Consider the following 12192-nt stretch of genomic DNA (forward strand, 5'->3'; position numbering starts at 1 on the left):
TAATGTAGTGCAGGTTAGACCACTGCTTGGTTTCACAAGCCATGAACACCCACAGTTTCTCATAGCATACAATGCAATACCTTTATTATTTAATGCAATACCTTCATTATAACAGCAAAGTGCAACATTTTGTGTAACCCTTTGACATAATGGACCAGATTCAATTTGAGATTCAATTCAGAAAAACTTCTCATTGTATTTCACGTGAAAACTCTATTGAAGTCTATGGTAAAATAAAACTGGAATTGAATTTGGAGGAAGTTTCTCCTCAAATTAAATCTTGTCCATGACTTTTCATGTCCTAAACCATGAGATACGTATTGTATGGCATCATATTTGCACTGATGGAATTGCCTATTGGGTTTTATAATATATGTTTTACTGTAGAAATATTTTCAGATGTCTGGTTTATACCTTCTCTAAAATGGAGGGGAGAAAAATTGGCACAAGATCCATTGAAATACTATAAACATTATTTATAAGGAGCCATGACCGATTCAAGAGATAAAGAGGCCCTTGCCCAAAGAGTTTACAATCTAAAAGATAATGCCTATAAGTATATAGGCAGTACACTTAGGGGGTTATTTACTAAACTCCGAATGCAAAAATCATGAAAAAAAATTTTTATTTTATAAAATCGGACTTTTAAAAAAAAATTCGGAATTTTGTTAACCCCGAGGATGGAAAAGTCAGAATTAGAAAATCCAGCATCTCAGACCTGTCAGGTTGCATATAAGTCAATGGGAGAAGTCCCAATGATTTTTTGATGTGCGCTGGGTTTTGTGCAATACCTGGAAGTTTTTAGGCAAAAATCTGAGTTTTCGGGTGAAAATTCCGAAAAATAAAAATTTCCGCAAAGCAAATTTTCAGGAAAATGTAATAATAAATAAGCGTAAAAACCAGAGCAAATTTGATTGGAGTTTGTAGCACAAAATATTGAGATACATTTGGACTTTGATAAATAACCCCCTTAATATATAACAACAGAGAGCTGTGCTGGGTGATGGCAACACCAAGAAAATGTGATTAACTGCATTATCATTAGAAATTAGCAATGTGTAAATAGAGATTTTCATTTTTTTTTTGTTACACGTATGACCCAGTATTTTGTGATTACCATGGGCACAAGTATGCCAAATGGTGCTTATTACTATTTATACAGAAGAGAAGTTGTCATTTTGTCAGTGACTTTTTTTTTTTTTTTAAACACTTTTCTTAAATGCTTTCATTGGGCCCAATTCCTGAAAACAAGCTTAATCTCAATACTTTTAAGAAATGCTGAGATGTAAACTTTAGGGATATTGGCTCCCCAAGTAAATGTTTGCAGCAGCATCTTAAATCTTGAATCGTAAATTCATTTCTGTTAAACATTCTCCTGACTACTGGTGAAAGAAATGTCCACTTCCCATTCTGAGCCTTATTTTCAAACGGTTCAAAGTGCAGTAACCCATAGAAAACATTCAGTAATCACTGATTAATCATCTACAATGGGTAGAAAAGAAATCTATTTTTTAGGTTACCATATATACTCGTGTATAAGCCGACCCGTGTATAAGCCGAGGTACCTAATTTACCTAAGAAAACTGGAAAAATGTATTGACTCGTGTATAAGCCTAGGGGCCCCATGTCAGATTTCAAAATGTGAATATCGAGACATAAAAGTCAGCTCATTTTTACATTTAAAAGAAATGATTTAACAGATAAAATCATATTGAGAAGTTTGTAGACAATTTTGAGAAAAAGGAGTAACAAAAACTATGGAACAGAAAACTATGGAATCAGAGGCTGCACACTACCTCCCCACCACCCGCACGGGGCCCCCAGCCACAAATTCCCCTCTGTCCCCCCTTCTCCCCCAGTGCTTACCTTCTTCATGTGTATTACAGCTGCTATTGAGTGGGGGAGGTCAGGAAGGAGTGAAGGCAAGAAGCAGCTCTGCCAGCCGCAGGAGTGGATCTGGGCTGACGAGGCCCTGGGGGCCCACCTAATGTTCCCTCTTATTCCTTCTCGGCTATACGCTCCTTCCGCGGCCCCAGCAGGACTGTCTGTGACTGACCGCCGCGGCGCCGGCCGCTACCCACGTGGCGGCCATGGGCGCCGCCATTTTGGGAGCGAACGCCGGCAGGGAAGGACGCGCCGCCCGGAGCTCCTGGACCTGCTCCGGGCGGCGATCGTGACAGTCAGTCACAGACAGTCCTGCTGGGGCCGCGGAAGGAGCGTATCTACGGTATGACCCGCGTATAAGCCGAGGTTGAGTTTTTCAGCACATTTTGGGTGCTGAAAAACTCGGCTTATACGCGAGTATATACGGTACCATTCTGTTACCATATTTTTTGTGTTGTTGTGAAACAAAGGATGAACATTTTTTTTAACCTGGTGGTGCTGATTCTAAAGTAACCCGCATTAGTTCTGTCAATGGATAAACCCAACACGGCTCAAACGGTGTCCCAGGTATAGATACTTCTAAAACTACACCTTTTCTGCCTTTTAATAATTAATAGCTGCCTCTCATTAGATAGTTGAAAATAAGTTATTTTTATAAAACCCAAAACTGCCTTGGAAATGTTTTTGAATCAAAATCTGAAACTGTATTTCATGTCTGATATAACTATAAAAGGCAAGATTTGTTAGGAAATATGTATTGGGAATGCGTTATTGCTCCTGGGTTTAAAAGAGTTCTGACCAGGAATGCACTAAATCTAGACTTTGGCTCATGCTCTGGCTTCATCTGATCAAGAGCTCCAAAGGCTACTTTGTATTCATTATTTGAATATATTTCTGTTGTGACATGACAATCGGTATAAAGTCGCTCAGCACTAATCTAACACAGGGTGTATTTATTATTGTCATCCATTATATAGCACAGATATATTCCACAGAGCTTTTACAGAGATTGTACATATTTATATAGGGTTCCTTTTCACCCAAATAGGAATTATATTTATTTGATGGAGATTACCAGACTATGGCACTCATTTACCAACTCTGTGCCAAATGGAAATCAATTGGTGCACCTGACCATGTTTTTTTGCCCTCAATAGAACATTAACACCTACAGTAACATTCTACCTGAATGCCCCTACTACTAGACCTGATACTTTAATCCTGGGGCAAAAGTTGCACCCAATCTGTAAATTAGGCACAGGTAGCACTAAAACTTGTGCAGGCTTGCAAGAACAATTGTGATTCAGCTGGTATAACGGGGAACATGTATAGGAGCAACATACAAAGAAAGCCCTATACTGGTTACCTTCTGAAGTCACTTGAAAAAATTGAGGGCTCCCTCCTATGTGGGAAAACTCTTCCTTCATTATCCATTAAACCAGGTGCAAATGTCAAACCAGGGCCAGTGCAACTACAAAGGAGTGGAAGGGGCGTAGATGATAAATTCATTTGAAAGGATTGGTTCTCCTACAATGCCAATCCGCATAAAACCGCTCAACTAGCCTTTGAAAAAAATAATGGCCTTTCTGAATGTCATCCCAACCTCCAAATTACACAATATGTGGGTACCCAAATGTTTGAAAGGGTGAGCAGGTTGAAGTTCAGTAGTTTACAACTTTATTTAATATGCATGTCCCTCTGGATGTGACATTGAAGGCTCTCGGAGGCTATTCGAAAAAATGTATGCTCAATTGAACATTGCAAACTCTTTTAGTGAGGTTCAAACTTAAATGGGACCTGTCACGCAGATCTGTATAATAAAAGTCCTTTCTAAATTAAACATGAAATCCAAATTCATTTTTTATTAAAACATCCATACCTGTTATAAACTTGTTTGAAAGTCAGCTGTCAATCATATATTGCCTGACCCGCTTCTATGCCTTAGGCAGGAAATTACTTTCACGTTCCATTCTGCACTTCCTAGATGTCATTGCACTCGCCGCATTCTCCCTCCCAAATCTCCCTACCATCGAATTGCATAGCCAGTGCATGGGTATCATGTGCTCCATTCTAGTACATAAACAATATTTTGGCATGATGCAATGTTTGCCTTAATAACAGTGTTAAGACAATGGCTGCTGCCTACTTGCTGTTATTGTGAATTCCAAGCCAAAAAAAACGAGATTTAAATACTTTTTGAAGTGCAGGTGAAGTTTAATTTGTTTGACTAACATCATAAAATAGGATTTGGAATTATTTCTTAAGGTGACAGGTCCCCTTTAAAATTTGGCAACAGTCGATTTCATTCTGATTTACCAACACATTTTTCCAAGGCACATTTTCTACATTCCAGACACAGTGTTGCAGCATTCGTGTTCTAGAAAGACTTGTATAGCCATATGTTGCTCTCCGGCTCCATTTTTCCTACATAAAGGTTTTCATCTGCATTTCAGTTCCTACATGAAAAGAAAAAAGTGTTAAATACAGTAAATATACTTGTAGCCTGAGCCATCTCTGTGCATCCAATACATGCTGAAATTTGCCGAATGTAAGAACACTGCGCTCTATATGGGATATGTCCCAAAGTAATTCTTTTGTTTTGTTTTCTGGGTGAAATCTTATTTTCTTTCTTTATGTTGGACTAGAAAAAAAAAAGTGTATTAAAATGGCTGTTTTCAGTGATTAATATAATTTTTGAGACGTTCGAAACTGATTTTGGAAGTAAATTCCTGGAAATAAACTTGTGATATGCAGATATCTGGCTCCTGTTGTAATTTGTACCGAGTCTGAGGTTCAATTCTAATCTATAAATAGGTATTCTTGCATGAGTAACATGGTTTCTTTAGAGATTATTGCTTGATTTTACTTTGGCCTGGCACATGTAGGACAGAGGTAAACCTTGCAACTTGAAGTGGGCAACATACAAGGTTTGCACACTGAGAGGTAAACCCCTATAAAAAACAAAAACAACTTGTTAATTTTGGTTATGGTTATTGCTGCCGTTGTAATACAGCTTAGTTTTTACCACTCAAATGTGCAATGGAATTTCAGATAGCTGAAGGCAGTCCCACAGAGTTCTTTAAAGGAAAACTATACCCCCAAAATGAACACTTAAGCAACAGATATCATATTAAGTGGCATATTAAAGAATCTTACCAAACTGGTATATATATTTAAGTAAATATTGCCCTTTCACATCTCTTTTCTTGAATTACCATTTTGTGACGGTCTCTGTGCTGCCTCAGAGATCACCTGACCAGAAATACTACAACTCTAACTGTAACAGGAAGAAGTGAGTAAGCAAAAGACAGAACTCTGTCTGTTAATTGGCTCATGTGACCTAACATGTATGGCTTGTTTGTGTGCACCGTGAATCATACGATCCCCGGGGGCGGCCCTTATTTTTTAAAATGGGAATTTTCTATTTATGATTATCCAATGACACATACTAGTAAAAAGCATGTTATTATGAAAATGGTTTATTTACACAAAGCAGCATTTTACAAATGAGCTGTTTTATGCAATATATTTTTTTATAGAGACCTACATTGTTCGGGGGGTATAGTTTTCCTTGTCATTTTGTCCATTTCATACATTGTGGGTGTCAGTCTATAAATAATGATCAGAGGTAAATAAACAGTGTTTTTGTCCCTAAAACCCCCTGGTTCTGAAAATGTATGCACCTGTACAGAATAAATGAACACGGGAAGCATATGTGCATGGACCAATTTCCCTGGTTTTTGCCATTGTATTAAAGGAAACCATTGTATGCTTCTACTAAAAATAATTTTTGCGGGTACCATATGAATCATTAGTGACCTAGAATATTCTATTTGTTAGTATTAGACTGTACACCAAAGAGTCTAGAACCAAATAAACAACAACATTTTTCAACCTGCATTGAAATTCTCTTTGAAAAAAGCCACCATCTAATAAGTAAGTACTTATGTATGGGATCCTGCATGTACTGTTTCTACTATAGAAACCTGGAAAAGAATATGGAAATAAACACAAAACATAATACCATTTTTCAACCTGCATTGATATACTCTTTAATGAAGAGCCACCACCTAAAAATGTATGAATGTATGGGATCCTGCACATACTGTATCTACTAAACAAACTAGGGATGCACGAATCCAGGATTCGGTTTGGGTTTCAGCCAGGATTCAACCTTTTTCAGCAGGATTCGGATTTGGCCGAATCCTTGTGCCTGGCTGAACCGAATCCTAATTTGCATATGGGGTGGGTAGGGAAATCACGTGACTTCATCACAAAAGAAGAATTTTTTCCACTTCTTCCCTTTCCTGTCCCCCTAATTTGCATATGAAAATTCGGATTAGGTTCGGTATGCGGCCAAATTTTTCACAGAGGATTCGGCCAAATCCCAAATAGTGGATTCGGTTCATCCCTAATACAAACCTGCCATAAAGCGTGTAAATAAACACAAACTGCATAAAATAAGGTTAAAAAACTGTCTTTATTACAATTTTTAAAATCACCAACCCCCACACAATTAGCCCAACATATTTAATGCTTACCAAGCACTTAATTATAGGCTTGAGCACTTAATCATAGGGAGCCTATAAAAAAGTGCTGGGTAAGCATAAAACTGTTAGGCTAATTGTGTGGGCTCAGTGTAGATTTTATTAGGTTTGTCATAAAGACGGGTTTTAACTTTAATTTGTACAAACATAATGATTAATATTTAGTTACCCATTTTTTTTTGCTATGGGTTTTCTGTGCACAGAAATTTCGATTTAGGAATTTATGTTCCTCTGGATGGTATCAAGTATAGTATTAGCAATTGACTCTGGTCAGTAAACTAGCTATACATGGAAAGATCTGCTTGTCTGGTAAGGTCCGCTAGGTTGTAAGACACATTGGGCCCATCTAATCATCGGCCAGAAAATTGATAGTAATAATTATAATATTATAGGGGCCTACGCAGACTTGTCAGGAGAGATCTGCATTGATGGCCCAATGTGTTCCTAGCCAAATGGCATTTTAAACCTTTTCAAGAGATATCTGGCCAATCGTCAGACATGCTGTTGTTTTGGCTCCATACTACATTCGGAGGGTTCTGATGCCAGAGGGGCTGCTATAAGGTTCCATAGATAGTCAGTATTTAGTGGGCTGGTGGGAGCTGTTTGGGCCTCTATGTGGGCTGATTGGGCCTATGTGTACCTGAAATGCCAGAGCCTATTTTAATTCTCAGTCAGGACCTGTTTGGGGGTCAGCCGCTAATGTAACAAGATTACTTCAAACCATCTTTTTTCCTAAGCATAAGGCATTTATGTGGAATCTTTTATATGAAGGTTTAAATAAACAAGCCCAGATATTATTTAACTGACAGATAGTATATTTTGGTGTATGGACTCTGAGAAGTGCATGAGTTGCCAGATATTCCACCATGACTCTTAATGGAAGCTTGCCAAATATAATGAAAGATCATGTTCTCAAAGGTCTGAGGTGGTGATACAGAGATAAAACCAAAGAACCTTGTGTTTTCCTTAGTACATCATTCTGAACTTTAAACCCACAGCTCCACATCACATTCTGCAAATCCTGCTTATCTCAGCTGATAAGATGAGCCTGCATGTATACCAGAGTATAAAATGCGTGCAGTGGCTAGCACTGATCACAGGAGCATCTAACCAGCAAAGCAGGTAAGTACTCAGTCTTCCTTGGATGTCTTTAGTCCAAAAGAAATTAGGGGGCAGAGGAAGGCACTGTATGAGAGTTGATAGAAGAGAGTTTAGTTTTGTAACGGTAATTTGCATTAAGGGTTTATACATTTATTGTTTATAAGTCTATTGTTGTTCCCTATAACTATTATAATTTTTTTTCTAAAAAAATCTTTAGACACATATTATATCCAACATTTAAAGGTAACTGTTTTTGAACTATAGTTGACGTTGTCAGTGGCTAATGGGAGTTTTAAACTTTAGGTAAAGTCTGTGTAGTTACACTACATCGGCAACTTCTGAACCTTCAGCTCCTGCTGCCAGCTCTGCAATAGCTAAAGCGCAACATTATGACATTTGCACTAAATTATATGGGTCAACTGCAGAACCTACAAGCTGTTTTCCAAGAAAAATTAAGATAAAGAGAGAATATATATATATACTGTATATATATCTCTTATTTTTTTAAAATAAGATGAGATTGCACTCCTACTCTTTGCCAGGAATATAAGGTTAGATTAACATAAACGAAACCGGTGCTGTTCTAACAGGACCACTACTTGTACTATCTCATCTCAATGCACAGTGCTCTGGGAAATGCGGTGGTGAAAATGCAAGATACCTGTCTGTTGTTTATAATTCTAATGTATAGATTATGAGTATGACAATCAGTTGTTTGCATATTTGGAGTGAGCCCATGAACATTCTACATTATATTCTCGGCATTTTATTTCTTGCTGTCCTCAGACCAGTGTCCTTTTGTTACAGGTTGGAGAGCATAGCTTGCAACTATGAAGAGCCTAGTCCTACTAGCAGTACTGTTCCTTTCAGGTATGTAGTAGTGTTTTGTATCCCTGTGTATCTACAAAGCTCCCTTATGACTAAATATATGATCGTCTGCTATGTGTGAACACTAGAAATGTCAATCAGTAGTCAACCAGAATTTTACTAGTCTTTTTTTCATTTGACCAACGAGACCTACCTGGTGATAGAGTGGTATAGGTTGAAACTGTCTTTTTACTATGTCTTTTTCCTGTACCTTTCCATCTCTCCTGAGCTGAAACATTTCTCCCAAAGTTTAGCTTTTGACTTCAGCATTCTGGCCATCATAGTTCAATATATATTACAGTTACACAGCATACTTTTTTTTTTTTTAAATTTTCCAAAATAGTTTTTATTGAAAGTCCAGCACATTTAAACAAAGGGTTTCACTTTGGTAAAGATAAAGTTATGTTATTAGAAATTGTATATAAGTGCATAACTAATAAAATATTGTTTTACATTTACAGAGGTCTTAAATGTTTGTTTTTAAGCATCCATATTACATGAATATATGCAAAAGAAAAGCACATTAGGTGATGGGGTGGCGGTGTTCACACTTCCTTTATTACCACCACTCCTACCTAGGATAGGTACTTTAGATTAATTTTCTATTTTTGAAAAACAACAAAATAAACAAGATAGTCGAACACAGCATACTTTTTAATTATCACCCACATACATAATACTCTAAGGGGCAGAATTATCATGGGTCCAATTGAAAATTTACTGTAATTTGACTAGGTAATAGTCCTAATTCGATTCCAGTTTAAAAAAAAATCAAAATTCCAATTTTTACATTTATTATGTACTGTCCCTTTAAGAATTCAAAATCGAAACACCTGCCAAATTGGTGTTTTAGCCTACGGGGAACCTTCTACAACCAATATGGGGTCATTTGGTGGACTTTTGAAAAAAAAATTTTTTTTGGTGAAAAAACTCGAATTAAATTCGATTCAAATTCGATTCAAGTTTGCAAGTCGATCCTATTCACCCGAATTTAAAAAATCCAAATTTAGAGTTTATGGGAGTTGATGGGAGTTTTTATAAACTCCCATAAACTCTTAATTCGACCCTTGATGAATATGCCCCTAACTGTAAGGGAAAAGAAATTACAGAACTGTACTAAAGGATATTCTTTGTTGGTAAATTCACAGCAACCAATTTAAAATAAGAATGAGCTAATTTCTTAATCTAAGGGTCAGATTTATGAAAATGTGAGATTAGAGATTGCTATAGAAAATGCCAAATACACTTCTAAAAATCCCATAGGAATGAATAGAAAGTGGGTGAGCTTTTCTGAGGCAAGCTCCAATCTCACTGTTATAATGTCTCTCCTCATATCCAAAATAAACAGTGCCATGTAACTGATGGTTTTTCTTTTAGTACTCGTACAATGGTAATATATGTGCATTCTCTGAAATTTAGATGCATCATTGTCATTAAATTAGTCGGTGTAAATATACCCCAGAGGCCCATGAATTTGTAGATTCTGGCAACTGCAGAGGGGTTGCTGTGAAATAATTTTTATTAAAAAAAGTCTTTCTGGAATTCTGTGACACAACAGAGATATCCAAGCTATAGCTTTTCAGCTAATGAAATTCAGCATTAATGATAGTTCAACAACAGATGGAGGTCTGCATAATGGATACATTTGCTTGATGTGATATGACTATATTATGGACCAACATGACATAAAGCTGAGTTCCACTGACAAATGTATATTTTGCCTCTACAGGAACACAGGCAAATTACTTCCCTTGGCAACACGATGAGCCCCGCACTCCAGTTCAGCAGGTACGGGAGGTTTTAGAGAGCTACGTACACAAAGTTCGTGACTTGGGAAGAGAAGCTGTGAGCCAACTGGAGACCTCTGATCTTGGAAAACAACTTGAGTAAGGCCCTGTACTCTTACTATTACTGGGTGGTACAGAATAATCCTATGTGATGGTGGATCAGAGCTAGGTGGTAATGTTAAGACAAGCACAAGATTTGCTCCAAGTGTAGCAGCTAAACATCAGAGCAGTATATACTCCTTGCTAATTGGTGGATCTGTGTTAATAGTTAAGGAACCACAAAACCCTTTGGAAACGGCTAAACTAAAACATATGTAGGGTTGTAAACTGTAGACATGCTCCCTACCAACAAGGTTTGAATGGGATGCAATGGAACAATACCAGTAACAAAGCAACTTTGAGGTTGGTTTTATGTCTGGTTTGGTCTAATAAACTAGAAGAGGACACAGACAGAGAGATAAATTATGCAAATGTGTAAAATTAAGTAAATTCCAAATATCCATGTTTATTATGGGATTCTGCAATACAAATTACTTCTAAATTTTCCACCTAAGAACCTCAGTTAAGAACCTCCTGAATTATTTTTTAGAAGAAACAATAACGTTTCAGTTTAATAGTGACAACATATACTAAATAGACTAACATGCATTATATGCCCTTTTCCAGTATAGAACATAAATAGTAATGCAATCAAAGATAGCCACTGGTCAGTTTATTTTACTAACAGCAGAATGGCTAGGATTGTGTAAGCTACTGGATGAATTTTGCCTACACTGAGTATTGCCTACACTGAGTATTAAATACAACTCTTCCCATTACCAGTATTATTTTAACCATCCTTCTGTTTTATTTTCAATATATAGCTTGAAGATCACTGAGAAACTTGACACCTTTGGTACCAATGCTATGAACCTGAGGAAGCAAATCAATCCCTATGTAGAGAATATCAGGGAACAGGTGTCCAAAGAGCTAGAAAAGGAACTCCCAATAATCAAGGAGAAAATCCGCCCCATCCTGGAAGGCTTTCAGAAACGTTGGGCTGAAGATGCAAAGGCTTACCAGGAGAAAATCTCGCCCCTGGTAGCTGAGCTACAAAAGCAAACCAAGAGCAACCTGGATTCCTTGTATAAAAAGATCACTCCCATTGCTGAAGAAGTTCGGGACAAAGTGAGAGTGGATGTTGACGCCCTTCGCTCAAGACTCACACCCTACAGTGATGAGATCAGGCAAAAGCTGGTTGCGAAACTGGAAGAGCTTAAGGCCAATGCAGGTCCAAAATCTGAGGAATACAGAACCCAACTGTCACAGTACATTGAGAATGTCAAGGAGAAGTATGGACCCCTGGCCCAGAGCATTCGGGAACGTCTGGTGCCCCATGCAGAGGAAGCCAGAAGCAACTTGGCAAAGATTTGGGAAAATCTGAAAGCTAGACTCAGACAGGATGCCTAAAGTTTTTCATCCCCTATATGTGAAGATGTTATGTTGGTGCTTCCATCCTCATCCTAACATCTCTCTCACACAACCTCTTATCTCATCATATACCATTAACAAGATGCTGGCCTGAGAGAGGACACGTTTACATGCTGCTAGCCCTTACATTATCTCCAAGAGGGCAACTATTATTAATAATATGAAATCAATTAGTACATATCTTGTATTGTTTACATATTTCATATAATTTACCTCCATCCTGAGGGCACATGGTCCTCTCTCATGAATTTCAATGTAAAAATAAAGATATTGGTATAACATTTTGTGTGTCTGTTTAGTGTGTTTATTAACCACATACCATATAACAAGATATACTTAATAGCTAATAAGTTTTCAACACAACTTGCAGAAACATTTTAAAGCGTCTATTATCCAAACTCAAGCTTTCATTATTCTTTGTTCCTGTACATTTTTCTCTTTCTCATCACGAGAAGTTGTATACTCACAGGTTGCTTTTTGTCTCTAGTGCTGCTATCTAACCCTTACTATTGCCTCTGTGTTTGTAGAATAATTGT

At 37.4% G+C, this 12192-nt stretch overlaps 1 protein-coding gene across 1 annotated transcript; it reads left to right on the forward strand.

Annotated features, from left to right (window-relative positions):
• The first annotated feature begins 7527 nt into the window (after positions 1–7527).
• On the forward strand, positions 7528–11936 carry apoa1.S (apolipoprotein A-I S homeolog). The gene is given in 4 exon segments (NM_001086263.2): positions 7528–7553; positions 8340–8402; positions 10129–10285; positions 11050–11936. Coding segments are annotated over 3 exon segments (783 nt in total). The 5' UTR covers positions 7528–7553; positions 8340–8362; the 3' UTR covers positions 11636–11936.
• The last annotated feature ends 256 nt before the right edge of the window (positions 11937–12192 follow it).

This window comes from Xenopus laevis, chromosome 7S, assembly GCF_017654675.1.
Source record: "Xenopus laevis strain J_2021 chromosome 7S, Xenopus_laevis_v10.1, whole genome shotgun sequence".
In the NCBI taxonomy this organism is placed as follows: domain Eukaryota; kingdom Metazoa; phylum Chordata; class Amphibia; order Anura; family Pipidae; genus Xenopus; species Xenopus laevis.